The sequence below is a fragment of the Chiloscyllium punctatum genome, chromosome 47, assembly GCF_047496795.1.
Source record: "Chiloscyllium punctatum isolate Juve2018m chromosome 47, sChiPun1.3, whole genome shotgun sequence".
Lineage (NCBI taxonomy): Eukaryota > Metazoa > Chordata > Chondrichthyes > Orectolobiformes > Hemiscylliidae > Chiloscyllium > Chiloscyllium punctatum.
This window is the reverse complement of record NC_092785.1, coordinates 41,276,538-41,303,780: the sequence shown is the minus strand read 5'-3', so window position 1 is coordinate 41,303,780 and position 27,243 is coordinate 41,276,538. Positions and strand designations below refer to the sequence as shown.

Genomic DNA, 27,243 nt, shown 5'->3' with positions numbered 1-27,243 from the left:
AGAGTGCCATGCTTCAGGTGACCTCGGCTGTGATGGAGTACGGGAACTTTATTCCATCAGTGACCATAACCATGAGTGTATCTGTGAGACTGGAGAAAACATCCCCCTTTCTCTCAAAGGCTACAATCCATCCCAACTAATGGCTGTCCTTCAGCACATCTTGTTCATTCATTCATTGATCAGCAAGTTTCATTCTTTTACTCACTCGTGGGATGGTACCATCGCTGGTGTTTATCATATCCCTTGTTGCCCTAGTTACAAGTTAACATGGGATTTCAAAGTCCAACATAGAGTCATAGCGTTGTACAGGATGGAAACAGACCCTTCGGTCCAACTCGTCCATGCTGACCAGATATCCTAAATTAATCTAGTCCCATTTTCCAGCACTTGGCCCAGAACTCTCCAAATCCTTCCTATTCTTGTACCCGTCCAGATGCCTTTTAAATGTTGGCATTGTACCAGCCTTCCTCTGGCAGCTTATTCCATACACGTATTACCTAAGATGCCCCTTAGGTCCGGTTTAAATCTTGCCCATCTTACCCTAAACCTCTGCCCTCTAGTTCTGACTCACCCACCACGTGGAAAACCCCTTGTCTGTTTACTTTACCAATCCCCTTCATGATTTTATAAACGTCTATAAGGTCAGCCCTGAGCTTCTGGCGATGCAAGGAAAACAGCCCCAGCCTATTCAGCCTCTCCCTGTAGGTCAAATCCTCCATCCTGGCAACATCCTTGTAAATCTTTTCTGAACCTTTTCACGTTTCACAACATCCTTCCGAAAGGGAGACCAGAAGTGCACGCAGTATTCCAACAGTGGCCTAACCGGTGTTCTGTACAGCCGCAACATGACCTCTCAACACCGATATTCAATACTCTGACCAATACGGGAAAGTATATCAAACCCCTCCTTCACTATTCTATATCGCTGTGACTCCACTTTCAAGGAGCTATGAACCTACACTCCAAAGTCTCTTTGTTCAGCAACACTCCCTCGGACCTTACCATTAATTGTATAAGTCTTGCTAAGATTTGCTTTTCCAAAATGCAGCACCTCACATTTATCTGAATTAAACTCCATCTGCCACTTCTCAGCCCATTGGCCCATCTGGTCCAGATCCTGTTGTAATCTGAGGTAACCCTCTTCGCTGTCCACTACACCTCCAAAATTGGTGTCATCTGCAAACTTACTGACCATACCTCCTATGTTCACATCCAAATCATTTCTCTCAATGACAAAAAGCAGTGGACCCAGCACCGATGGATGTGGCACACCACTGGTCACAGGCCTCCAGTCTCAAAGGTAACCCTCCACCACCACCCTCTGTCTTCTCCCCTGGTGCCAGTTTGTATCCAAATGGCTAGTTGTCCCTGTATGTTGTGTGATCTACAACAAGACCGATCCTCTGTATCTAGATTAGAATAGATTACTTACAGTGTGGAAACAGGCCCTTCGGCCCAACAAGTCCACACCGCCCCGCCGAAGCGCAACCCACCCATACCCCTACATCTACCCCTTACCTAACACTATGGGCAATTTAGCATGGCCAATTCACCCTAACCTGCACATCTTTGGAATGTGGGAGGAAACCGGAGCACCCGGAGGAAACCCACGCAGACACGGGGAGAACGTGCAAACTCCACACAGAGAGTCGCCTGAGGCGGGAATTGAACCCAGGTCTCTGGCGCTGTGAGGCAGCAGTGCTAACCACTGTGCCACCGTGCCGCCCCACGCGGTATCTGTTACAGACCTTGTTGCTTTCCCGACCCTGGCAGCGATAGTGACAGCACATCATTGTGACTTCAATTGTTGCTGTCTCCGTTCTTAAGGATAATGGCCTTTCACTTCCCCAGCAACTCTCTGCTGAAGGATTGAACAGGTTCAGAGACAATGATGAACTCAATCACTCTCTGCAGGAGTGGAAGGTAATCTGCTGCTGGACCTGTTTGAGATCTCCTGCCACCGTTAACAGCGGATCCCTCCTTCTTGTTCTCTCTCCTTTCTTTCCAGAGACGTACAGGAAGCGGATCAAAAGATTTCCCTGGGGTCTCCGTATCAACGCGACCAGGGTAAGGGACAGTGGGATTTACAAATGCATGGTGTGGTCCAAGGATGGGGCAAACACCGATGACGCTGAAATCACTCTCCATGTGAGACGTAAGTGATGGGGTTGGGGGTGGGTGGTGTGAGGGGGGATGGGAAGGTGCAGGAAATGGGGAATTGAGGCTGTTCCAGGTTGTGACATCGATATCAAGAAGTGAGCTCTCGAGTCATAGAGACGTACAGAACGGAAACAGACTCTTTGGTCTGACTCGTCCATTTCGACCAGATACCCCCGACTAATCTAGTCCCATTTGCCAGCACTTGGCCCATATCCCTCTAATTAAAACAATGACTGCAGATGCTGGAAACCAGATTTTGGATTAGTGGTGCTGGGGGAGCACAGCAGTTCAGGCAGCATCTGAGGAGCAGTAAAATCGACGTTTCGGGCAAAAGCCCTTCACCAGGAATAAGGGCTTTTGCCCGAAACGTTGATTTTGCTGCTCCTCGGATGCTGCCTGAACTGCTGTGCTCTTCCAGCACCACTAATCCATATCCCTCTAAACCCTTCTTATTCATGTCCCCATCCAAATACCTTTTAAATGCACCACTTCCTCTGGCAGCTCATTCTGTACACGCACCACTCTCTACATGAAAAAGATGTCCCTCAGGTCCTTTTATATATCTTTCTCTCTTCACCTTTGACCTCTCGTTCTGCACACTCTCACCCCAGGGAAAAGACCTTGTCTATTTTCTCCATTCATGCTCCTCATCATTTTATAAACCTTTATCAGGTCACCCCTCAGCCTCCGACAATCCAGGGAAAACAGTCACAGCCTCTCCCTGAAGCTCAAACCCTTCAACCCTGGCAACATCGTTGGAAATCATTTCTGAACTCTTTCAAGTTCCACAACATCCCTCCAAAGCAGGGAGACCAGAATTGTACACAATATTCCAAAAGTGGCCTTATCAATGTCCTGTACAGGTACAACATGACTTCCCAATCCCTATAGCCAGTGCACTGACCAATATAGGAAAGTATGTAAAATGCCACCTTCACTATCCTATCTACCTGTGATTCCAGTTTCAGTGATCTATGACCCTGTACCCCCTAAGTCTCTTTGTTCACCAACACTCCCCTTATTGGAGATGAACATTGTGTGTGATACGTTTTGGTGATGTCACAGTCTCATCACATGATCAGCATCTTCACACACAATTCATACGATGATGTCACCGCTCGCTGGAGCCCCATTGGCTGCAAAACATTTGCAAATCTCCTCATGGTCAGGGACAGCAATTAGTGGATGTACTTCATTGAAACAACCTGCTCTTTATTATACAGCTTTAGCTCTAACTCCATCCCTGTGAGGCAGACCGCACTGCAGACAGGCAGGGGAGACCTGGGCACATGTCTCCTTCCCCCCCTCCATCAGGTTTCAGCATTCAAAACATAGCATTCCACAGCAATGGGTTAGATACAGAGTTAAGCTCCCTCTACACTGTCCCCCCATCAAACACTCCCAGGGACAGGGACAGCACGGGGTTAGATACAGAGTTAAGCTCCATCTACACTGTCCCCATTAAACACTCTCAGGATAGGGACAGCACAGGGTTAGATGCAGAGTAAAGCTCTCTCTACACTGTCCCCCATCAAACACTCCCAGCACAGGGACAGCACGGGGTTAGATACAGAGTAAAGCTCCCTCTACACTGTCCCCCATCAAACACTCCCAGGACAGGGACAGCACAGGGTTAGATACAGAGTAAAGCTTTCTCTACACTGTCCCCCATCAAACACTCCCAGGACAGAGACAGCACGGGGTTAGATACAGAGTAAAGCTCCCTCTACACTGTCCCCATCAAACCTTCCCAGGTCACGGACAGTCTGGCGTTAGATGCAGAGTAAACTTCCCTCTACACTCTCCCCCATCAAACACTGACAAGATATGGACAGCACTGGGTTGGAGTAAAGCTCCCTGTACCCTGATGTCTCTGATTTTTTTCCAGGATTCAGACACTAAATGCTGAATTGTTGTGTGGATTCATCAGGAATGAAGATGAGGAATCTCTGAACACAGACGGTGCCTGAACAGACAACATCCCAGACCACCCTCTGAACCATGACCCAAAACTGAAACTTGACCCCAGTCCCACTTTCCCAGACCCTAATGTTTTCCCTGGGATCACATCATCTCCCAGGCCGTCTCCCAACAGGAATCCAAATCCTGATGCTGTGTATCCAAAGGAGATTACACCCCCATCTCCCGAATCCCGAGAGGATAACATCAAATTGATCCTATCGAGATTTCTAAATCCCCTCCCGCTTCCCACTTGTTGTGATTCCCAGAATAATTCCCAATGTGAGGCTACACTCGTTCCTGTATTTACCGTCTGTTACGGGATATTCTCTCAATAAAGTTCCACAAGACACACGACTGGAGTGTGAAAGTGTGACTGAATGTGTAATAGCTCACCTGGGTACACACCCTGGGAATGAAGACCCTGCTGTTCTCTGGGTTATCACAAATGTTAAAGATGTGATCGGAATGGGCAGAATTCCCCAAATTTCCTGTCTTTCAGACCCTGGTTGAGAGAAAGCCCAGAGCTGGTCTCTGTATTTATAAGGATTCCCTATTTATTCCAAGTGAATAGACTCCAGATATAGAGAAACAAACACAAATATCATCAAGTTAAACTTCTCACCCCTTTATAACTGGACACACATTGACAGACACAGGCACACACAGACCCTCTCTCACACCCCCCCCTCCCCCTCCCCACACACACACACACACTTTCTCATGCACGCGCACACAAAGGCACACACATACTCGTCCATGCACACACTCTCTCATGCATGCACTCACACACGCACAAACACATGTGCACTCATACACACACGTGATAACACAGGCAAGAACACACACCCACACACAGCCATCAATAGAGGAAGAACCCTGGGTGCTATGAATGGAGTGGAAACAGAGAGAGCAGTTTCCTGGTCTCTGACCAGAGAATCTGTTGGGTTTGTTGATTGAAATGCTGCTTCCTAACATTTCCCTGGGATACTTTCATTGGCTTACACATGACACCGAATAGCTGTCTGCCAATTTCAAAAAGTATCTGATTATTAACTAAAAGCCACTGCTTATAGCAACTGTTACAGGCAAACCCGCTGTCTCCAACGCTAACGTGGCTGCAGCTACAGAGTCATGAAGGGTCTCATACTGTCCCTGACCCTCAAACAGTCTGACATGTGACTTGGAGCAAACTCCTCTATTGTAACCTAATCATACCCTGGTCACTCATGAACCTCAAAATAGACTTTTGTGTCCAGTAGTCACCTGTAATGCAGGTCTGTTGGATCCTTCAATACCTCCATGTCCACACACGGTTTCTGATGTAATGGGAGCAGATGTAAATATTACCATCTTGGGTAGAGCATCTTGTTGGAGGTCCACTCGCACCATGGGAACAGCAGTCTGTCTCCAATAACAAATTTGACGGTAGATATTTGGAAAACTAATTGAAGGCCAACTGGACAACAGCTTTGGACAGCAAAGGTTTCTTGAGCAGCATCATACTCTGAGTGCCAATATCTGTAAGGAGTTGGAGATAAGGCATGAGGCTGCCAGGAAAACAGCTAATTTCTTTTTCATTAGAATGTAAATGTTTTCTCGGTGAAAGAAATCTCGAAGTTTGCTTCATTCGGGGGGTAAAAGCAGCTGTTGGGCACATCTGAGATGCAACGTGAAATGGGGCTGAGAGAAGTAGAGAATTTAGAACATTCTCTTCCTGAGAGTTGGGAGGTAATAACTAACTCTCAGTGCTGTAGACACAAAGTCTGTGTCCTTATAGAATTTTAATCCTCACCAATTTCTGAGAGCGTGCCTTCGGTGTTCCAATTGGACATTTTTAAGACAGAATAATGGACAAAGAAACCTCAACACGGGCTGGGCATCTAGTGATGCCCCTTATTGAATAACAATCGTTCAAGCAGTCTACACCATTCTAGTTTAATTACCAAACGATGGATGAACCCAGGAAAGGGGCTCCAATGTAGCCCTTGCCATCAGCAAAGAGGGGATTTGCGTGATTTTAAAATAAACGGGTCTTTTCATGCTCTGTCAGAAAAATCCAGAATGACTGGAAAGTTCTGTAATATCAGATCGCGGTAAGAATTCATTCCTAAATTCACAGGCACTACACACCTCCCTATCTCTGTAACCCCCTCCAGCCCCTACACCCCTCCCTGTCTCTGTAACCCCCTCCAGCCCTACAGACCTCAATATCTCCAAAACCTCATCCAGCCCCTACACCCCCTCCGTATCCCTGTAACCCCCTCCATGCCCCTACACACCATCCGTATCTCTGTAACCCCCTCCATGCCCCTACACCCCCTCCCTATCTCTGTAACCCCCTCCAACCCCTACACCCCCTCCCTATCTCTGTAACCCCCTCCGCCCCTACACCCCCTCCCTATCTCTGTAACCCCCTCCAGCCCCTACACCCCTCCCTATCTCTGTAACCCCCTCCAGCCCCTACACCCCCTCCCTATCTCTGTACCCCCTCCAGCCCCTACACCCCCTCCCTATCTCTGTAACCCCCTCCAGCCCCTACACCCCCTCCCTATCTCTGTAACCCCCTCCAGCCCCAACACACTCTCCCTATCTCTGTACTCTCCTCCAGCCCCTACACCCCTTCCCTATCTCTGGAACCTCCTCCAGCCTCTACACCCACTCCCTATCTCTGTAACCCCCTCCAGCCCCAACACCCCCTCCCTATCTCTGTAACCCCCTCCAGCCCCTACACCCCTCCCTATCTCTGTAACTCCTTCCAGCCCCTATAGCCCCTCCCTATCCCTGTAACCCCCTCTAGCCCCTAGACCCCTCCCTATCTCTGTAACCCCCTCCAGCTCCTACACCCCCTCCCGATCTCTGTAACCCCTCTAGCCCCTACTCCCCCTCCCTATCTCTGTAACCCCCTCCAGCCCCTACACCGCCTCCCTATCTCTGTAACCCCCTCCAGCCCCTACACCCTCTCCCTATCTCTGTAACTCCCCTCCAGCCCCTACACCCCCTCCCTATCTCTGTAACCCCCTCCAGCCCCTACACCCCTCCCTATCTCTGTGATCCCCTCCAGCCAATACACCCCCTCCCTATCTCTGTGATCCCCTCCAGCCAATACACCCCCTCCCTATCTCTTTAACCCCCTCCAGCCCCGACAGTCTGTCCATATCTATAACCCCCTCCAGCTCCTACACACTGTCCCTATCTCTGTAACCTCCCCCCACACCCCCACCCCGGTCCCCCCAGCCCTACACCCCTCTCTATCTCTGTAATTTCCTCTCGGCCACATCCGAGAGGATGGTGTATTTCGAAGGCCTGATCATTGGTAGGTCTTTCTCCTTCGTGACTCCCGTCCACATGCCGCACTCATAGCCCCCCTGTGTGTTGGACTCCCTGAACCCACAGTGAGCTGCTTAACAGGAAGAGGGTGAGACACGTTCTGTATATTGTCCTTCTCTCAAAACACCCAAGGGCCCTGCGGGAATTGGCCAACAACACAGAATCCCTATTGTGTGGAAACAGGTCATTCAGCCCAACAGCTCCATCCCTGTATTCCCCATGGTCAATCCCTGGAGACTATGGGGTAATTTAGCATGGCCAATCCACCCTAACCTACACATCCCTGAACACTATGGGGTAATTTAGCATGGCCAATCCACCCTAACCTACACATCCCTGAACACTATGGGGTAATTGAGCATGGCCAATCCACCCTAACCGATACATCCCTGAACACTATGGGGTAATTGAGCATGGCCAATCCACCCTAACCTACACATCCCTGAATACTGTGGGGTAATTTAGCATGGCCAATCCACCCTAACCTACACATCCCTGAACACTATGGGGTAATTGAGCATGGCCAATCCACCCTAACCTACACATCCCTGAACACTATGGGTAATTCAGCATGGCCAATCCACCCTAACCTACACATCCCTGAACAGTATGGGGTAATTGAGCATGGCCAATCCACCCTAACCTACACATCCCTGAACACTATGGGGTAATTGAGCATGGCCAATCCACCCTAACCTACACATCCCTGAACACTATGGGGTAATTCAGCATGGCCAATCCACCCTAACATAAACATCCCTAAATACTATGGTTAATTTAGCATGGCCAATCCACCCTAACATAAACATCCCTAAACACTATGGGTAATTTAGCATGGCCAATCCACCCTAACCTGCACATCCCTGGATACGGTGTGTAATTTAGCATGGCCAATCCACCCTAACCTACACATCCCTGAACACTATGGGTAATTTAGCATGGCCAATCCACCCTAACCTGCACGTCCCTGAGCACTATGGAGTAATTTAGCATGGCCAATCCACCCTAACCTGCACGTCCCTGAACACTATGGGTAATTTAGCATGGCCAATCCACCCTAACCTACACATCCCTGAACACTATGGGGTAATTTAGCATGGCCAATCCACCCTAACCTGCACATCCCTGAACACTATGGGTAATTTAGCATGGCCAATCCACCCTAACCTAGACATCCCTGAACACTATGGAGTAATTTAGCATGGCCAATCCACCCTAACCTACACATCCCTGAACACTATGGGGTAATTTAGCATGGCCAATCCACCCTAACCTGCACATTCCTGAACACTATGGGTAATTTAGCATGGCCAATCCACCCTAACCTACACATCCCTGAACACTATATATAATTTAGCATGGCCAATCCACCCTAAACGACAAATCCCTGAACACTATGGGGTAATTTAGCATGGCCAATCCACCCTAACCTACACATCCCTGAACACTATGGGTAATTTAGCATGGCCAATCCACCCTAACCTGCACATCCCTGAACACTATGGGGTAATTTAGCATGGCCAATCCACCCTAACCTACACATCCCTGAACACTATGGGTAATTTAGCATGGCTAATCCACCCTAACCTGCACATCCCTGAACAATATATATAATTTAGCACGGCCAATCCACCCTAAAATGCAAATCCCTGAACATTATGGGCTTATTTAGCACTGGCCAGTTCACCCAAAACTGCACAGGTTTGGATTCTGGGAGGAAACAGGAGCACCCGGTGGGAACCCCCGCAGAAACGAGGAGAATGTGCAAACTCCACACAGACAGTCACCTGAAGGTGGCATCAAACCCAGGTCCCTGGCACAGTTAGGAGCGGTGCTAACCATTGAGTCACTGGGCCTACCATGTTATATTCCAAAATGTGGCACCATTTATATTGTCCCTTGCAACCTTAAAACACACTGTAGTCTGGATATTGTAGATACAGCTTCACAGCTGCCTGTAACCTCTAAAACATTACCTTGCTCAGGTATATAAGTGTCTGGGGTGACAGGTTTCTTTAAGTAGAGTGCCATGCTTCAGGTGACCTCGGCTGTGATGGAGTACGGGAACTTTATTCCATCTGTGACCATAACCATGAGTGTATCTGTGAGACTGGAGAAAACATCCCCCTTTTTCTCAAAGGCTACAATCCATCCCAACTAATGGCTGTCCTTCAGCACATCTTGTTCATTCATTCATTGCTCAGCAAGTTTCATTCTTTTACTCACTCGTGGGACGGTACCATCGCTGGTGTTTATCACATCCCTTGTTGCCCTAGTTACAAGTTAACATGGGATTTCAAAGTCCAACATAGAGTCATAGAGCTGTACAGGACGGAAACAGACCCTTCGGTCCAACACGTCCTTCCCGACCAGATATCCTAAATTAATCTAGTCCCATTTTACAGCATTTGGGCTCATATCCTTTTCAATCCTTCCTCTTCATATACCCATCCAGATTCCTTTTAAATATTGGAATTCTACCAGCCTACCCCACTTCCTCTGGCAGCTCATTCCATACACACACCACCCTCTGTATGAAAACGTCACCCCTTAATTCCCAGTTATATCTTTCCCCTCTCACCCGAAGTCTACGCCCTCTAGTTCTGGACTCCCCCCACCCCAGGCAAAAGGCCTATTTATCCTATCCATGCCCCTCATGATTTTATAAACCTCTATAAGGTCACCCCTCAGCCTCTGACGCTCCAGGGAAAACAGCCCCAGCCTGTTCAGCCTCTCCCTGTAGCTCAGACTCACCAAAACTGGCAACATCCTTGTAAATCTTTTCTGAACCCTTTGAAATTTCACAACATCCTTCCGATAAGAAGGAGACCAGAATTACATTCAGTATTCCAAAAGTGGCCTAATCAATGTCCTGACCAGCTGCAGCATGACCTCCCAACACCAATACTCAATGCTTTGATCAATAATGGGAAGCATGCCAAATGCCACCTTCAGTATCCTCTCTACCTGCAAACCCACTTTCAGGGATCTCTGAACCTGCACTCCAAGATCTCCTTGTTTGGCAATACTCCCCACGACCTGACCATTAAGTGTATAAGTCCGGCTCTGATTTGGTTTTCCAAAATGCCAAACCTCACATTTATCTAAGTTAAACTCCATCTGCTACTTCTCAGCCCATTGGCCCATCTGATCAAGATCCCACTGTAATCTGAGGTAACCATTTTTGCTGTCCAGTCCGCCTCCAATTTTGGTGTCATCTGCAAACTTACTGACCATATCTCCTGTGTTCACATCCAAATCATTTATATAAATGATGAAAAGCAATGGACCCAGCACTGATCCTTGTGGCACACCATCGGTCACAGGCCTCCATTGTCTCCCACCTTGGAGCCAGTTTGTATCCAAATGGCTAGTTGTCCCTGTATGTTGTGTGATCTACAGTGAGACCGATCCTCTGTATCTGTCACAGACCGTGTTGCTTTCCCGACCCTGGCAGCGATAGTGACAGCACATCATTGTGACTTCAATTGTTACTGTCTCCGTTCTTAAGGATAATGGCCTTTCACTTCCCCAGCAACTCTCTGCTGAAGGATTGAACAGGTTCAGAGACAATGATGAACTCAATCACTCTCTGCAGGAGTGGAATGTAATCTGCTGCTGGACCTGTTTGAGATCTCCTGCCACCGTTAACAGTGGATCCCTCCTTCTTGTTCTCTCTCCATCCTTTTCAGAGAAGTACAGAAAGCGGATCAAAAGATTTCCCTGGGGTCTCCGTATCGACATGACCAGGGGAACGGACAGTGGGACCTACAGGTGCATGGTGTGGTCCCAGGACGGGAGTCACCTTGACGAGGTTGAAATCACTCTCAACGTGAGACGTAAGTGTTGGGAATGGTGGCTGGGTGGGGATGGGGAATTGAAGTTGTTCCGTTTTGCGACCTCGATATCAAGAAGTGAGCGCTAGAGTCATAGAGCTGTACAGCACGGAAACAGACCCTTCGGTCCAACTCGTCCATTCCGACCAGAATTCCCAAACTAATCTAGTCCCATCTGCCAGCACTTGGCCCATATCCCTCTGAACCTTTCCTCTTCATGTCTCCATCCAGATGCCTTTCAAATGCTGTAATTGTACCAGCCTCCACCACTTCTTCTGGCACCTCATTCTGCACACGCACCACTCTCTTCATGAAAATGTTGTCCCTCAGGTCCTTTTATATACGTTTCCCTCTTCACCTTTGACCTCCAGCTCTGAACTCCCTCACCCCAAGGAAAAGACCTTGTCTTTTTACCTTCGTCATGCCCCTCATCAATTTAGAAACCTTTATCAGGTCACCCTTCAGCCTCCGACGCTCCAGGGAAAACAGCCAAAGCCTCTCCCTACAGCTCAAACCCTTCAACCTTGGCATCCCTGTAAATAACCTTTGAACTGTTCCAAGTTACACAACATCCCTCCAAAGCAGGGAGACCAGAATTGCACACAATATTCCAAAAGTGGCCTAACCAATTTCCTGTACAGGTACAACATGACTTCCCAATCCCTATAGCCAGTGCACTGACCAATATAGGAAAGTATGTAAAATGCCACCTTCACTATCCTATCTACCTGTGATTCCAGTTTCAGTGATCTATGACCCTGTACCCCCTCAGTCTCTTTGTTCACCAACACTCCCCTTATTGGAGATGAACATTGTGTGTGATGCGTTTTGGTGATGTCACAGTCTCATCACATGATCAGCATCTTCACACACAATTCATACGATGATGTCACCGCTCGCTGGAGCCCCATTGGCTGCAAAACATTTGCAAATCTCCTCATGGTCAGGGACAGCAATTAGTGGATGTACTTCATTGAAACAACCTGCTCTTTATTATACAGCTTTAGCTCTAACTCCATCCCTGTGAGGCAGACCACACTGCAGACAGGCAGGGGAGACCTGGGGCACATGTCTCCTTCCCCCCCATCAGGGCCCAGCATTTAAAATAAATCATTGCACAGCAATGGGTTAGATACAGAGGAAAGCTCCCTCTGCACTGTCCCCCATCAAACACTCCCACGACAGGGATAGTACAGAGTTAGATACTGAGTAATGCTCCCTCGACTCTGCCCCATCTAATACTCCCAGCAAAGGCACAGCACACGTTGAGATACTGTGTAAAGCTTCCTCTACACTATTCCCCCATCAAACACTCCCAGGACAGGGACAGAATGAGGAAAGATACAAAGTATTGCTCACTCTACACTGTGCCCCATCAAACACTCCCAGGACACGGACAGTATGGCGTTAGATACAGAGTAAACTTCCCTCCACACTGTCCCCCATCAAATACTGACAGGATACGGGCAGTACTGGGTTGGAGTAAAGCTCCTCTACCCTGATGTCTGTGATTTTTTTCCCAGGATCCAGACGCTAAATGCTGAATTGTTGTGTGGATTCACCAGGAATGAAGATGAGGAATCTCTGAACACAGACGGTGTCCGAACAGACAACATCCCAGTCCACCCTCTGAACCATGACCCAAACTGAAACTTGACCCCAGTCCCATTTTCCCAAACCCTGATGTTTTCCCTGGACTCGCATCATCTCCCAGGCCGTCTCCCAACAGGAATCTAAATCCTGATTCATACGATGATGTCACCGCTCGCTGGAGCCCCATTGGCTGCAAAACATGTGCAAATCTCCTCATGGTCAGGGACAGCAATTAGTGGATGTACTTCATTGAAACAACCTGCTCTTTATTATACAGCTTTAGCTCTAACTACATCCCTGTGAGGCAGACCACACTGCAGACAGGCAGGGGAGACCTGGGCACATGTCTCCTTCTCCCATATCATGTTTCAGCTGCAAAACCATGAAGGGTCTCATATTGTCTCTGACCCTCAAGCTGTCTGACTTGTGACTCGGAGTAAACTCATCTATTTTAACCTAATCTAACCCTGGACACTCATGTAATTGAGAACAGACTTTTGTGTCCAGTCGTCACCTGTAATGCAGGTCTGTTGGATCCTTCAATACCTCCATGTCCACACTTATGTTACGGGAACTGATGTAAATATTACCATCTTGGGTAGAGCATCTTGTTGGATGTCCACTCGCACCATGGGAACAGCAGCCTGTCTCCAATAACAAATTTGAAGGTAGATATTTGGAAAACTAATTGAAGGCCAACTGGACAACAGCTTTGGACAACAAAGGTTTCTTGAGCAGCATCATTCTCTGAGTGCCAATATCTGTAAAGAGTTGAAGATAAGGCATTAAGCCGCTAGGAAAACAGCTAATTTCTTTTTGATTAGACTGTAAATGTTTTCAAGGTGAAAGAAATCTCTAAGTTTGCTTTATCTGGGAAAACAAAAGCAGCTGTGGGGCGCGTCTGAGATGCAATGTGAAATGGTGCTGAGAGAAGTAGAGAAGTTAGAACATTCTCTTCCTGATAGTTGGGAGGTAATAACTAACTCTCAGTGCTGTAGACACAAAGTCTGTGTCCTTATAGAATTTTAATCCTCACCAATTTCTGAGAGCGTGCCTTCGGTGTTCCAATTGGACATTTTTAAGGCAGAATAATGGACAAAGAAACCTCAACACGGGCTGAGCATCTAGTGATGCCCCTTATTGAATAACAATCGTTCAAGCAGTCTACACCATTCTCGTTTAATTACCAAACGATGGATGAACCGGATGTCCATCTCAATTGGTTGTTTCTGACTGGGCTGTTGCAAAGCGATTTAACCCTTCCCCACCCACCTTACATGGCCTTCCCAGGGTCTGAACCCTCCTGGATACTGGTCTGTGTCTTGCCTTTTGCTGTCTTGGGTCCACATTCCAGCAACAACTACATTGACTTGTTGGCCTGGATCCTGATGAATATTTTAATCATTTGCTCGAGGCTTGGATTTGTTTTGGGGTTTTTGCTGTGGGCTGACCTGGAATCCCTTTGCTCAGGATCTGTTATAACTGACGCTACGCAATTGTCTTCACTCAAGTGGTGTTTCCCAAACTCAGTCAGACTGGTAAGGGTATCCACTTCCATCGGAATACCCTGCCCAGCATCTCCTCCTCTTGCTGCACTTTCCAATGACAAAGCCAGTTGTAGTGTCTGTTTGAAGTCCAGTTGGGCTGCAGCTAGTAAGTGCTTTTGCATGGTTACATCATTAATCCCACACACCAAATGATCTGTCAGCATCTCCTTAACGGTTAAACCAAAGTTACATGCCTCTGCCAGGCATCTTAACCTTGTCTCAAACCCAGAATGTGGATTCCCCGGTTCTGGAATTGCTGAACAAAAGCAACAGCGTCTCAGAATCAGAGGAGGCTTGGGTTCATAATATCCCTTTAACCATATCAGTAAATTCTTGAAAGGCTTAAGTGTCTGGTGCATCTGAAAAAGTCAGGCTCCTAATGACAGAAAAAGCCGCCACTCCACGGACTGTCAGGAGAATTACTCGCTGGTTTTGTTTGCAGTGCCCTGTGTGATTGTAGTTGGTGTCTGATTTTAGCTGCTGGTGTCTCACTCCTGGCTTTGACTTTGGTAAGTTCCCTGTCCGCTCCCTTAGCATCAATGACACAACCTTAAATATTGAGTGGAAGGTTTAAAGCAGTCCGTAAGACCTTACCAAATAGAGACAGAAGGAGGCCATTTGGCCCCTTGAGCCTGCTCTGTCATTCAGTAAGACCACGGCTGATCCGACATTCCTCAAGCCCACCTGCCACTCTTCCCTATATTAAAGACATCTCGGAAATGACTGCCAGACTACTAAGACCACTTGGCATCATGGTAGCCCACAAACCCACCAACACAGTAAATCAGCAGCTAATGAACTTGAAAGATCCAATACAGACAACACGCAAAACTCATGTAATTTACAAAATACCTTGCAAGAACTAACAAACACTACATTGGACAAACAGGCAGAAAACTAGCCACCTGAATACATGAACATCAACTAGCCACAAAAAAATATGACCCACTCTCTCTAGTATCGTCACATTCAGATGAGGAAGGACACCACTTCGTCTGGGACAACACATCCATCCTAGGACAATCCAAACAGAGACAAGCATGAGAATTCCCAGACGCATGGCATTCCAACCAGAACTCGATCAACGAACACATTGACTTGAATTCCATTTACCAACTACTGAGAAAAAGAACAGGAAATGACATCACCAAAGGAAATGGCATCACCAAACCAAGGAAACCCAAACACATAAATAGAAAGCGGGCCATACCATCACCGCTTCATCCAGAGGCTCACTGATGATGTTACCTAGTATGGTGACGAAACATCCAAAAGCTTGCCTTCCAGCTCCGTGAACAAACCAACATCTAGAATAAAGCAAACTTAGAGATTTCTTTTACCTTCAAATAATTTACATTCAAATCAACAAGAGATGAGCTCTGTTTTCCTGACAATTTAATGCCTTATCTCTAACTCTCTACAGATATTGGCACTCTCAGAAAATGATGCTGCTCAAGAAAACTTTGCTGTCCAAAGGTGGTGTCCAGTTGGCCTTCAATTAGTTATCCAAATGACTACCTTCAAAGTTGTTGCTGGAGACAGGCTGCTGTGAACCTCCAACAGGATGACATATCCAAGGCGGTAACATTTATATCAGCTCCCATAACTTAAGAAACCGAGTGTGGACATGGTGGTATTGAAAGATCCAACAGACCTGCATTACAGGTAACCAATGGACACAAGACGTCAATTCTCAGGTATATAAGTGTCCAGGGTGAGGTGAGGTTACAGCAGAGGATTTTGCTCCGAGTCACATGAGAGACAAGCTTGTAAGTTAGAGGCAATATGAGACCCTTCATGAGGTTGGAGGGTTGGAGAAATCGAGTTTTCTTTCAGCAGTTGCGAAAAGCAGTGGCTTTTATTTTAATAAATCCGAGACTTCTCTTTCAAATTGTCAGACAGCTACCCAGTGTATCGTGTAAACCATTGAAAGTATCCCAGGGAAGGAGGTTGGGAAGCATCATTCTGATCAACAATCTCAACAAATCCTGCGATCAGAGACCAGGAAACTGCTCTCTCAGGTTCCCCTCCATTTATAGCACCCAGGTTTCTTTCCCGATTGATGGCTGTGTATTTGTGTTTGTGTGTGTGGGAGTGAGTATATATGTGTGTGAATGTATGTGCGTACGTGCAAGAGTATGGGTGAAAAAGTGTGTGAGACTCTGCCTCTGTGGGTGACTACTTGTCAGAGGATGTGGCTGTGTGTGTGTGTTTGTACTTGTGGGAGCGAGTGCATCCGTGTGTGAGAGTGTGTGCGTGTGAAAGTGAGTGCATGCAAGTGTCTGTCTGTGTATTTCTGTAATTGTGACAAATTTTGTGTCAGTGAGTGTGTGTGTCGGAGAATGTGTGCACAGGAGAATGTGTGTGTGTGTGTGTGTGTGTGTGTGTGTGTGTGTGTGTGTGTGTAAAAGAGAGAGTGAGAGTGTGGAAGAGTGTGTGTGTGGGAAAGCACATGTGTGTATGTGTGGAAAAATGTGTGTGAGAGGAATTGTGGGAGAGTGTATGCATGTGGGAGAGTGTGTGTGTGTGTGTGTGTGTGTGTGCGTCTGTGTGTGCGTCTGTGTCTGTGTGTGTTTTTATAAAGGGGTTACAGTTTTAGCTAGTCCATGAATTTTGTGTTTGTTTATCTATAGCTAGAGTGTGTGTGTCCATGAGAGAGTGTGTGTCCGTCCCTGTGAGTGTCTGTGTGTGTGTATTTATAAAGGGGTGAGAATTTTAGCTTGATGATATTTGTGGTTGTTTCTCTGTAGCTGGAGTCTATTCACTTGGAATAAATAGGGAATCCTTATAAATACAGAGACTAGCTCTGGGCTTTCTCTCAACCAGGGTCTAATCGACAGGGAATTTCGGGAATTCTGCCCATTCCTACCACATCTTTAACATTTGTGATAACCCAGAGAACAGCAGGGTCTTCATTCCCAGGGTGTATACCCAGGTGAGCTATTACACATTCAGTCACACTTTCCCACTCCAGTCGTGTGTCTTGTGGAACTTTATTGAGAGAATATCCTGTAACAGACGGTAAATACAGGAACGAGTGTAGCCTCGCATTGGGAATTATTCTGGAAATCACAACAAGTGGGAAGCAGGTGGGGGTGGTTGGAAATCTCGATAGGATCAATTTGATGTTATCCTCTCAGGATTTGGGAGATGGGGGTGTAATCTCCTTTGGATACACAGCATCAGGATTTGGATTCCTGTTGGGAGACGGCCTGGGAGATGATGCAAGTCCAGAGAAAACATCAGGGTTTGGAAAATGGGACTGGAGTCAAGTTTCAGTTTTGGGTCATGGTTCAGAGGGTGGTCTGGGATGTTGTCTGTTCGGACACCGTCTGTGTTCAGAGATTCCTCATCTTCATTCCTGGTGAATCCACACAACAATTCAGCATTTAGGGGCTGGATCCTGGGAAAAAATCACAGACATCAGCGTACAGGGAGCTTTACTCCAACCCAGTGCTGTCCATATCCTGTCAGTGTTTGATGGGGGAGAGTGTAGATGGAGCTTTACTCTGTATCGAACCTCGTGCTGCCCCTGTCCTGTGAGTGTTTGATGGCAGACAATGCAGAGGTGGATTTACCCTGTATCTAACCACATGCTGTATTGGGAATGTTTGATGGGGGACAGTGTAGAGGGAGCTTTCCTCTGTATCTACCGCATTGCCGTGCAATGCTTTATTTTAAATGCTGGGCCCTGATGGGGGGGAAGGAGACATGTGCCCAGATCTCCCCTGCCTGTCTGCAGTGCGGTCTGCCTCACAGGGATGTAGTTAGAGCTAAAGCTGTATAATAAAGAGCAGGTTGTTTCAATGAAGTACATCCACTAATTGCTGTCCCTGACCATGAGGAGATTTGCAAATGTTTTGCAGCCAATGGGGCTCCAGCGAGCGGTGACATCATCGTATGAATTGTGTGTGAAGATGCTGATCATGTGATGAGACTGTGACATCACCAAAACGTATCACACACAATGTTCATCTCCAATAAGGGGAGTGTTGGTGAACAAAGAGACTGAGGGGGTACAGGGTCATAGATCACTGAAACTGGAATCACAGGTAGATAGGATAGTGAAGGTGGCATTTTACATACTTTCCTATATTGGTCAGTGCACTGGCTATAGGGATTGGGAAGTCATGTTGTACCTGTACAGGACATTGATAAGGCCACTTTTGGAATATTGTGTGCAATTCTGGTCTCCCTGCTTTGGAGGGATGTTGTGGAACTTGGAACAGTTCAAAGGTTATTTACAGGGATGCCAAGGTTGAAGGGTTTGAGCTGTAGGGAGAGGCTTTGGCTGTTTTCCCTGGAGCGTCGGAGGCTGAACGGTGACCTGATAAAGGTTTCTAAATTGATGAGGGGCTTGACGAAGGTAAAAAGACAAGGTCTTTTCCTTGGGGTGAGGGAGTTCAGAGCTGGAGGTCAAAGGTGAAGAAGGAAACGTATATAAAAGGACCTGAGGGACAACATTTTCATGAAGAGACCGGTGCATGTGCAGAATGAGGTGCCAGAAGAAGTGGTGGAGGCTGGTACAATTACAGCATTTAAAAGGCATCTGGATGGAGACATGAAGAGGAAAGGTTCAGAGGGATATGGGCCAAGTGCTGGCAGAAGGGACTAGATTAGTTTGGGAATTCTGGTCGGAATGGACGAGTTGGACCGAAGGGTGTGTTTCCGTGCTGTACAGCTCTATGACTCTAGCGCTCACTTCTTGATATCGCGGTCACAAAACGGAACAACTTCAATTCCCCATCCCCACCCAGCCACCATTCCCAACACTTACGTCTCACGTTGAGAGTGATTTCAACCTCGTCAAGGTGACTCCCGTCCTGGGACCACACCATGCACCTGTAGGTCCCACTGTCCGTTACCCTGGTCATGTCGATACGGAGACCCCAGGGAAATCTTTTGATCCACTTTCTGTACTTCTCTGAAAAGGATGGAGAGAGAACAAGAAGGAGGGATCTGCTGTTAACGGTGGCAGGAGATCTCAAACAGGTCCAGCAGCAGATTACATTCCACTCCTGCAGAGAGTGATTGAGTTCATCATTGTCTCTGAACCGGTTCAATCCTTCAGCAGAGAGTTGCTGGGGAAGTGAAAGGCCATTACCCTTAAGAACGGAGACAGCAACAATTGAAGTCACAATGATGTGCTGTCACTATCGCTGTCAGGGTCGGGAAAGCAACAAGGTCTGTAACAGATACAGAGGATCGGTCTCACTGTCGATCACACAACATACAAGGACAACTAGCCATTTGGATACAAACTGGTTCCAAGGATGGAGACAGAGGGTGGTGGTGGAGGGTTACCTTTGAGACAGGAGGCCTGTGACCAGTGGAGTGCCACAAGAATCGGTGCTAGGTAATCTACTTTTCGTCATTTACATAAATGATTTGGATGTGAGCATAGGAGGTATGGTTTGTAAGTTTGCAGTTGACACCAAAATTGAAGGTGTAGTGGACAGCGAAGAGGGTTACCTCAGATTACAACAGGATCTGGACCAGATGGGCCAATGGGCTGAGAAATGGCAAATGGAGTTTAATTCAGATAAATGCGAGGTGCTGCATTTTGGGAAAGCAAATCTTAGCAGGACTTATACACTTAATGGTAAGGTCCTAGGGAGTGTTGCTGAACAAAGAGTGAGTAGAGGATTTGGGAGGTCATGTTGCAGCTGTACAGGACATTAGTTAGGCCACTGTTGGAATATTGCACACAATTCTGGTCTGTTTCCTATCGGAAGGATGTTGTGAAACTTGAAAGGATTCAGAAAAGATTTACAAGGATTGTTGCCAGGTTGGAGGATTTGAGCTATAGGGAGAGGATGAATAGACTGGGGCTGTTTTCCCTGGAGGGTCAGAGGCTCAGGGCTGAACTTATAAAGATTTATAAAATCATGAAGGGTACGGATAGAGTAAATAGACAAGGCGTTTTCACTGGGGTAGGCGAGTCCAGAACTTGGAGGTAGTATGGGCTGAAGTCAGAAATAGGAAAGGTGCAGTCACCTTGTTGGGTGTTTACTATAGGCCCCCCAATAGCAGCAGAGATATGGAGAAACAGATTGGGAAACAGATTTTGGAAAGGTGCAGAAGCCACAGGATAGTAGTCATGGGCGATTTCAACTTCCCAAATATTGATTGGAAGCTCTTTATATCATTATGATTGGATGGGGCGGTGTTTGTGCAGTGTGTCCAGGAAGCTTTTCTAACTCAGTATGTAGATTGTCCGACCAGAGGGGAGGCCATATTGGATTTGGTACTTGGTAACAAACCGGGACAAGTGATGGGCTTGTTAGTGGGTGAACATTTTGGTGATGGCGACCACAATTCTGTGACTTTCACCTTGGTTATGGAGAGAGATAGGTGTGTGCAACAGGGTAGGTTTTACAATTGGGGGAAGGGTAAATACGATGCTGCAAGACAGGATCTGAGGAGCATAAGTTGGGAGCATAGGCTGTCAGGGAAGGATGTGGTGGAAATGTGGAACTTTTTCAAGGAGCAGATACGACGTGTCCTTGATATGTATGTACCTGTCAGGCAGGAAAGAGATGGTCGTGTGAGGGAAACTTGGTTGACGAGGGAGGTTGAATGTCTTGTAAAGAGGAAGAAGGAGGCTTACATAAGGTTGAGGAAACAGGGTTCAGACAGAGCAGTGGAGGGATACAGGATAGCCAGGAGGGAGCTGAAGAATGGGATTAGGAGAGCTAGGAGAGGGCATGAAAAATCTTTGGCGGGTAGGATCAAGGATAACCCCAAGGCCTTTTATGCGTATGTGAGAAACTTGAGAATGACGAGAATGAGGGTAGGCCCGATCAAGGACAGTAGTGGGAGACTGTGTATTGAGTCGGAAGAAATAGGAGAGGTCTTGAACAAGTACTTCTCTTCGGTATTTACGAATGAGAGGGACTGTATTGTTGAAGAGGAGAGTGTGAAACGGACTGGTGAGCTAGAGGAGGTACTTGTTAGGAAGGAAGATGTGTTGGGCATTTTGAAAAACTTGAGGATAGACAAGTCCCCCAAGCCTGACGGGATATATCCTAGGATTACGTGGGAAGCAAGAGAGGAAATTGCAGAGCCGTTGGCAATGATCTTTTCATCTTCACTGTCAACGGGGGTGGTACCAGGGGACTGGAGAGTGGCGAATGTTGTGCCCCTGTTCAAAAAAGGGAATAGGGATAACCCCGGGAATTACAGGCCAGTTAGTCTTACTTCGGTGGTAGGCACAGCAATGGAAAGGGTACTGAGGGATAGGATTTATGAGTATCTGGAAAGACACTGCTTGATTAGGGACAGCCAGCACGGATTTGTGAAGGGTAGGTCTTGCCTTACAAGTCTTATTGAATTCTTTGAGGAGGTGACCAAGCATGTGGATGAGGGTAGAGCAGTGGATGTAGTGTACATGGATTTTAGTAAGGCATTTGATAAGGTTCCCCATGGTAGGCTTATGCGGAAAGTCAGGAGGCACGGGATAGAGGGAAATTTGGCCAGTTGGATAGAAAACTGGCTAACCTGTCGAAGTCAGAGAGTGGTGGTAGATGGTAAATATTCAGCCTGGAGCCCAGTTACAAGTGGAGTTCCACAGGGATCAGTTCTGGGTCCTCTGCTGTTTGTAATATTTATTAATGATTTGGAAGAGGGAGTCGAAGGGTGGGTCAGTAAATTTGCAGATGATACGAAGATTGGTGGAGTTGTGGATAGTGAGGAGGGCTGTTGTCGGCTGCAATGGGACTTAGATATGATGCAGAGCTGGGCTGAGGAGTGGCAGATGGAGTTCAACCCTGTCAAGTGTGAGGTTGTCCATTTTGGAAGGACAAATAAGAATGCGGAATACAGGGTTAACGGTAGGGTTCTTAGTAAGGTGGAGGAGCAGAGGGATCTTGGGGTCTATGTTCATAGATCTTTGAAAGTTGCCACCCAGGGGGATAGAGCTTGTAAGAAGGCCTATGGTGTATTAGCGTTCATTAGCAGAGGGATTGAATTCACGAGTCGTGAGGTGATGTTGCAGCTGTATAGGTCCTTGGTAAGGCCACATTTGGAGTACTGTGTGCAGTTCTGGTCGCCTCACTTTAGGAAAGATGTGGAAGCTTTGGAGAGGGTGCAGAGAAGATTTATCAGGATGTTGCCTGGAATGGAGAATAGGTCGTACGAGGATAGGTTGAGAGTTCTCGGCCTTTTCTCATTGGAACAGCGAAGGATGAGGGGTGACTTGATAGGGGTTTATAAGTTGATCAGGGGAATGGATAGAGTAGACAGTCAGAAACTTTTTCCCCGGGTACAACAGAGTGTTACAAGGGGGCATAAATTTAAGGTGAAGGGTGGAAGGAAAAGGGGGGATGTCAGGGGTAGGTTCTTTACCCAGAGAGTGGTGGGGGCATGGAATGCGCTGTCCGTGGGAGTGGCAGAGTCAGAATCATTGGTGACCTTTAAGTGGCAATTGGATAGGTACATGGATGGGTGCTTAAGCTAGGACAAATGTTCGGCACAACATCGTGGGCCGAAGGGCCTGTTCTGTGCTGTATTGTTCAATGTTCTATGTTCTATGTTAGAGGGCATAGGTTTAGGGTGAGAGGGGCAAGATTTAAAATGGACGTGAGAGGCATCTTTTTTTCATGCAGAGGGTAGTGCGTGTATAGAATAAGCTGCCAGAGGAAGGCTGGGTACAACGCCAACATTTAAAAATTATCTGGCTGGGTACATGACTAGGAAGGATTTAGAGAGATATGGGCAAAGTGCTGGAAAATGGGATTAGATTAATTTAGGATATCTGGCCGGCATTGACGAGTTGGACTGAAGGGTCTGTTTCCGTCCTGTACAGCTCTATGACTCTATGTTGGACTTTGAAATCCCATGTTAACTTGTAACTAGGGCAACAAGGGATGTGATAAACACCAGCGATGGTACCATCCCACGAGTGAGTAAAAGAATGAAACTTGCTGAACAATGAATGAGTGAACAAGATGTGCTGAAGGACAGCCATTAGTTGGGATGGATTGTAGCCTTTGAGAGAAAGGGGGATGTTTTCTCCAGTCTCACAGATACACTCATGGTTATAGTCACTGATGGAATAAAGTTCCCGTACTCCATCACAGCCAGGTCACCTGAAGCATGGCACTCTACTTAAAGAAACTGGTCACCCCAGACACTTATATACCTGAGCAAGGTAATGTTTTAGAGGTTCAGGCAGCTGTGAAGCTACATCGACAAAACCCAGGCTCCAGTTTGTTTTAAGGTTGGAAGGGACAATATAAATGGAGCCACATTTTGGAGTATAACGTGGGCAGCACAGCAACTAAGTGCCTCACGGTGCCAGGGACCCCAGGTCAATCCCACCCTCTGGCCCATGCCTGTGAGGAGTATGCTCGTTTTCCTCGTGTCTGCGTGGGTTTCCATCGGGTGCTCAGATTTCCTCCCATAGTCCAAAGATTTGCATTTTAGGGTGGATTAGCCATGCTACATTACCCATAGTGCTCAGGGATGTGTAGGTTCGGGTGGATTGGCCATGCTAAATTACCCCATAGTGTTCAGGGATGTGTAGGTTAGGGTGGATTGGCCATGTTAAATTACCCCATATAGTGTTCAGGGATGTGCAGGTTAGGGTGGATTGGCCATGCTAAATTACCCCATAGTGCCCAGGGATGTGCAGGTTAGGGTGGATTGGCCATGCTAAATTACCCCACAGTGCTCAGGGATGTGTAGGTTAGGGTGGATTGGCCATGCTAAATTACCCATAGTGTTCAGGGATGTGCAGGTTAGGGTGGATTGGCCATGCTAAATTACCCCATAGTGCCCAGGGATGTGCAGGTTAGGGTGGATTGGCCATGCTAATTTACCCCAGAGTGCTCAGGGATGTGTAGGTTAGGGTGGATTGGCCATGCTAAATTACCCCACAGTGCTCAGGGATGTGTAGGTTCGGGTGGATTGGCCATGCTAAATTACCCATAGTGTTCAGGGATGTGTAGGTTAGGGTGGATTGGCCATGCTAAATTACCCCATAGTGTTCAGGGATGTGCAGGTTAGGGTGGATTGGCCATGCTAAATTACCCCATAGTGCCCAGGGATGTGCAGGTTAGGGTGGATTGGCCATGCTAAATTACCCCATAGTGCTCAGGGATGTGTAGGTTAGGGTGGATTGGCCATGCTAAATTACCCCATAGTGTTCAGGGATGTGCAGGTTAGGGTGGATTGGCCATGCTAAATTACCCAACAGTGTTCAGGGATGTGTAGGTTAGGGTGGATTGGCCATGCTAAATTACCCCATAGTGTTCAGGGATGTGTAGGTTAGGGTGGATTGGCCATGCTAAATTACCCCATAGTGTTCAGGGATGTGTAGGTTAGGGTGGATTGGCCATGCTAAATTACCCATAGTGTTCAGGGATGTGTAGGTTAGAATGGATTGGCCATGCTAAATTACCCATAGTGTTCAGAGATGTGTAGGTTAGGGTGGATTGGCCATGCTAAATTACCCCATCGTGTTCAGGGATGTGCAGGTTAGGGTGGATTGGCCATGCTAAATTACCCCATAGTGTTCAGGGATGTGTAGGTTAGGGTGGATTGGCCATGCTAAATTACCCCATAGTGTTCAGGGATGTGCAGATTAGGGTGGATTGGCCATGCTAAATTACCCATAGTGTTCAGAGATGTGTAGGTTAGGGTGGATTGGCCATGCTAAATTACCCCATCGTGTTCAGGGATGTGCAGGTTAGGGTGGATTGGCCATGCTAAATTACCCCATAGTGTTCAGGGATGTGTAGGCTAGAGTGGATTGGCCATGCTAAATTACCCATAGTGTTCCGGAATGTGCAGGTTAGGGTGGATTGACAATGGGTAATACAGGGATGGGGTTGGTTGGAATGCTTTTCAGAAGTTCGGTGTGGAATTGTTGGGCCTGTTTCCACATTGTAGGGATTCTATGTTGTTGGTAACTCCCACACGGCCGTTGTGTGTTATGGGAGAGGGAGAATGTACAGAGCGTGTCTCACTCTCTTCGTATTAAACATCTCACCGTGGGGTTCAGGGAGACCAACACGGAGGGGGTTATGGGAGCGGCATATGGACGGGAATCGTGAAGGAGAACGACCTACCAGACAACTGGCCTTTGAAGTACACCATTTCTCTGGAACCATCTTGCTTTGTGAATACCCACGCCACGTCAGGGTTAGGCCCAAACTCGGGCGAGTGACGGCACAGAAGGTCAGCGGCTGGAGGAAGGAGAGAGAGGAATTAAAATCACCCAAAGGCAATACAGAGACAATGCCGCACTGGCACCCAACACAACGGTAGGCAGGGGTGGGATGCCAGTGAGTTACAGGGTTACAGAGATAGGGAGAGGTATTGGGGCTGGAGGGGGGTTACAGAGATAGGGAGAGGTGGAGGGGCTGGAGGGGGTTACAGAGATAGGGAGAGGTATTAGGGCTGGAGGAGTTACAGAATAGGGAGGGGTATAGGGGGTGGAGGAGATTACAGAGACAGTGAGGGGTGTTGGGGTTGGAGGAGATTATTGTGTTAGGGAGGATATAGGGCTGGAGGAGGTTACAGAGACAGGAGGAGATGTAGGGAATGCAGGGGGTTACAGAGATAGGGAGGGGGTGTAGGGGCTGGAGGGGGTTACAGAGATAGGGAGGGGGTGTAGGGAATGCAGGGGGTTACAGATATAGGGAGGGGGTGTAGGGGCTGGAGGGGGTTACAGAAATAGGGAGGGGGTGTAGGGGCTGGAGGGGGTTACAGAGATAGGGAGGGGGTGTAGTGGCTGGAGGAGGTTACAGAGATAGGGAGGGGGTGTAGGGGCTGGAGGGGGTTACAGAGATAGGGAGGGTGTGTAGGGGCTGGAGGGGGTTACAGAGATAGGGAGGGTGTGTAGGGGCTGGAGGAGGTTACAGAGATAGGGAGGGGGTGTAGGGGCTGGAGGAGGTTACAGAGATAGGGAGAGGTATGGGGGTTGGAGGAAGGTACAGAGATAGGGAAGGAAGTAGCAGCTGGAGGGTGTTAGAGAGATGAGGAGCAAATGCAGAGATGGAGGGGTTGGCGGTGGTTACAGAGATGGGGCTGTGTGCTGTGATCCTCACAAATATGGCTCTCTACCTGCACTCCCTCTCCCTACCCCCCACCACCCGAACCCTGCAATAGTTCTCACACCAATGTCTCACTTACGTGTTCCACGCCTTGTGGTGATGATGGGATTATCAGCGGTCACAGAGAAAGGTTCACTCGGAGGTGCTGTCAAGAAACAGAGGACTGATCTCAACAGAATGTAGCAGACACTTCAACCCTGTACTGTCCCTGTCCTGGGAGTGAGTGATGGGGACTGTGTAGAGAGAGCTTTACTCTGTATCTAACCCCGTGCTGTCCCTGTCCTGGGAGTGAGTGATGGGGACTGTGTAGAGAGAGCTTTACTCTGTATCTAACCCCGTGCTGTCCCTGTCCTGGGAGTGAGTGATGGGGGACAGTGTAGGGGGAGTTTTAATCTGTATCTAAACCCCTGGCTGTCCCTGTCCTGAGAGACTAGACAGTGTAGAGGGAGCGTCCCTCTTTATTATTGCATTAATGAAATGTTGTGCTCTGTTGAGAGGGTGAGATGTCCCCATCTATCTCCCTCCTGGCTGCAGTGACTAACTCTGACTAACCTGGTGCTTGGTCCGAACTGTACGATAAAGAGGATGTTGGTTGTACTCAGTGCCTGTCCCGGTGAGACTCTGTGGTACTTCCTGACTGTGAGGGACCTCCACATTACTCTCGGTCAGACAGACACTAGACTATGTCCACACAGCGGAACCTGCTGACCCACAACCCCGTGCCTTAAACGAAACTTAATTCAGTCCCACCTCCGAAAT

General features: G+C 47.7%; 1 protein-coding gene across 3 annotated transcripts in view; it reads right to left on the bottom strand.

Annotated features, from left to right (window-relative positions):
* Positions 1 to 17,399: 17,399 nt before the first annotated feature.
* The window catches only part of LOC140468599 (junctional adhesion molecule A-like), a 42,988-nt gene continuing 33,144 nt past the window's right edge, over positions 17,400 to 27,243 (bottom strand). For all 3 annotated transcript variants that reach the window (XM_072564696.1, XM_072564698.1, XM_072564697.1), the window contains 4 exons: positions 26,564 to 26,629; positions 25,498 to 25,614; positions 19,203 to 19,349; positions 17,400 to 17,828 (listed from right to left, as the gene is read on the bottom strand). In XM_072564696.1, coding sequence (XP_072420797.1) covers positions 17,815 to 17,828; positions 19,203 to 19,349; positions 25,498 to 25,614; positions 26,564 to 26,629 — 344 coding nt within the window. In that variant the 3' untranslated portion in view covers positions 17,400 to 17,814. The remainder of the gene's footprint in view (positions 17,829 to 19,202; positions 19,350 to 25,497; positions 25,615 to 26,563; positions 26,630 to 27,243) is intronic.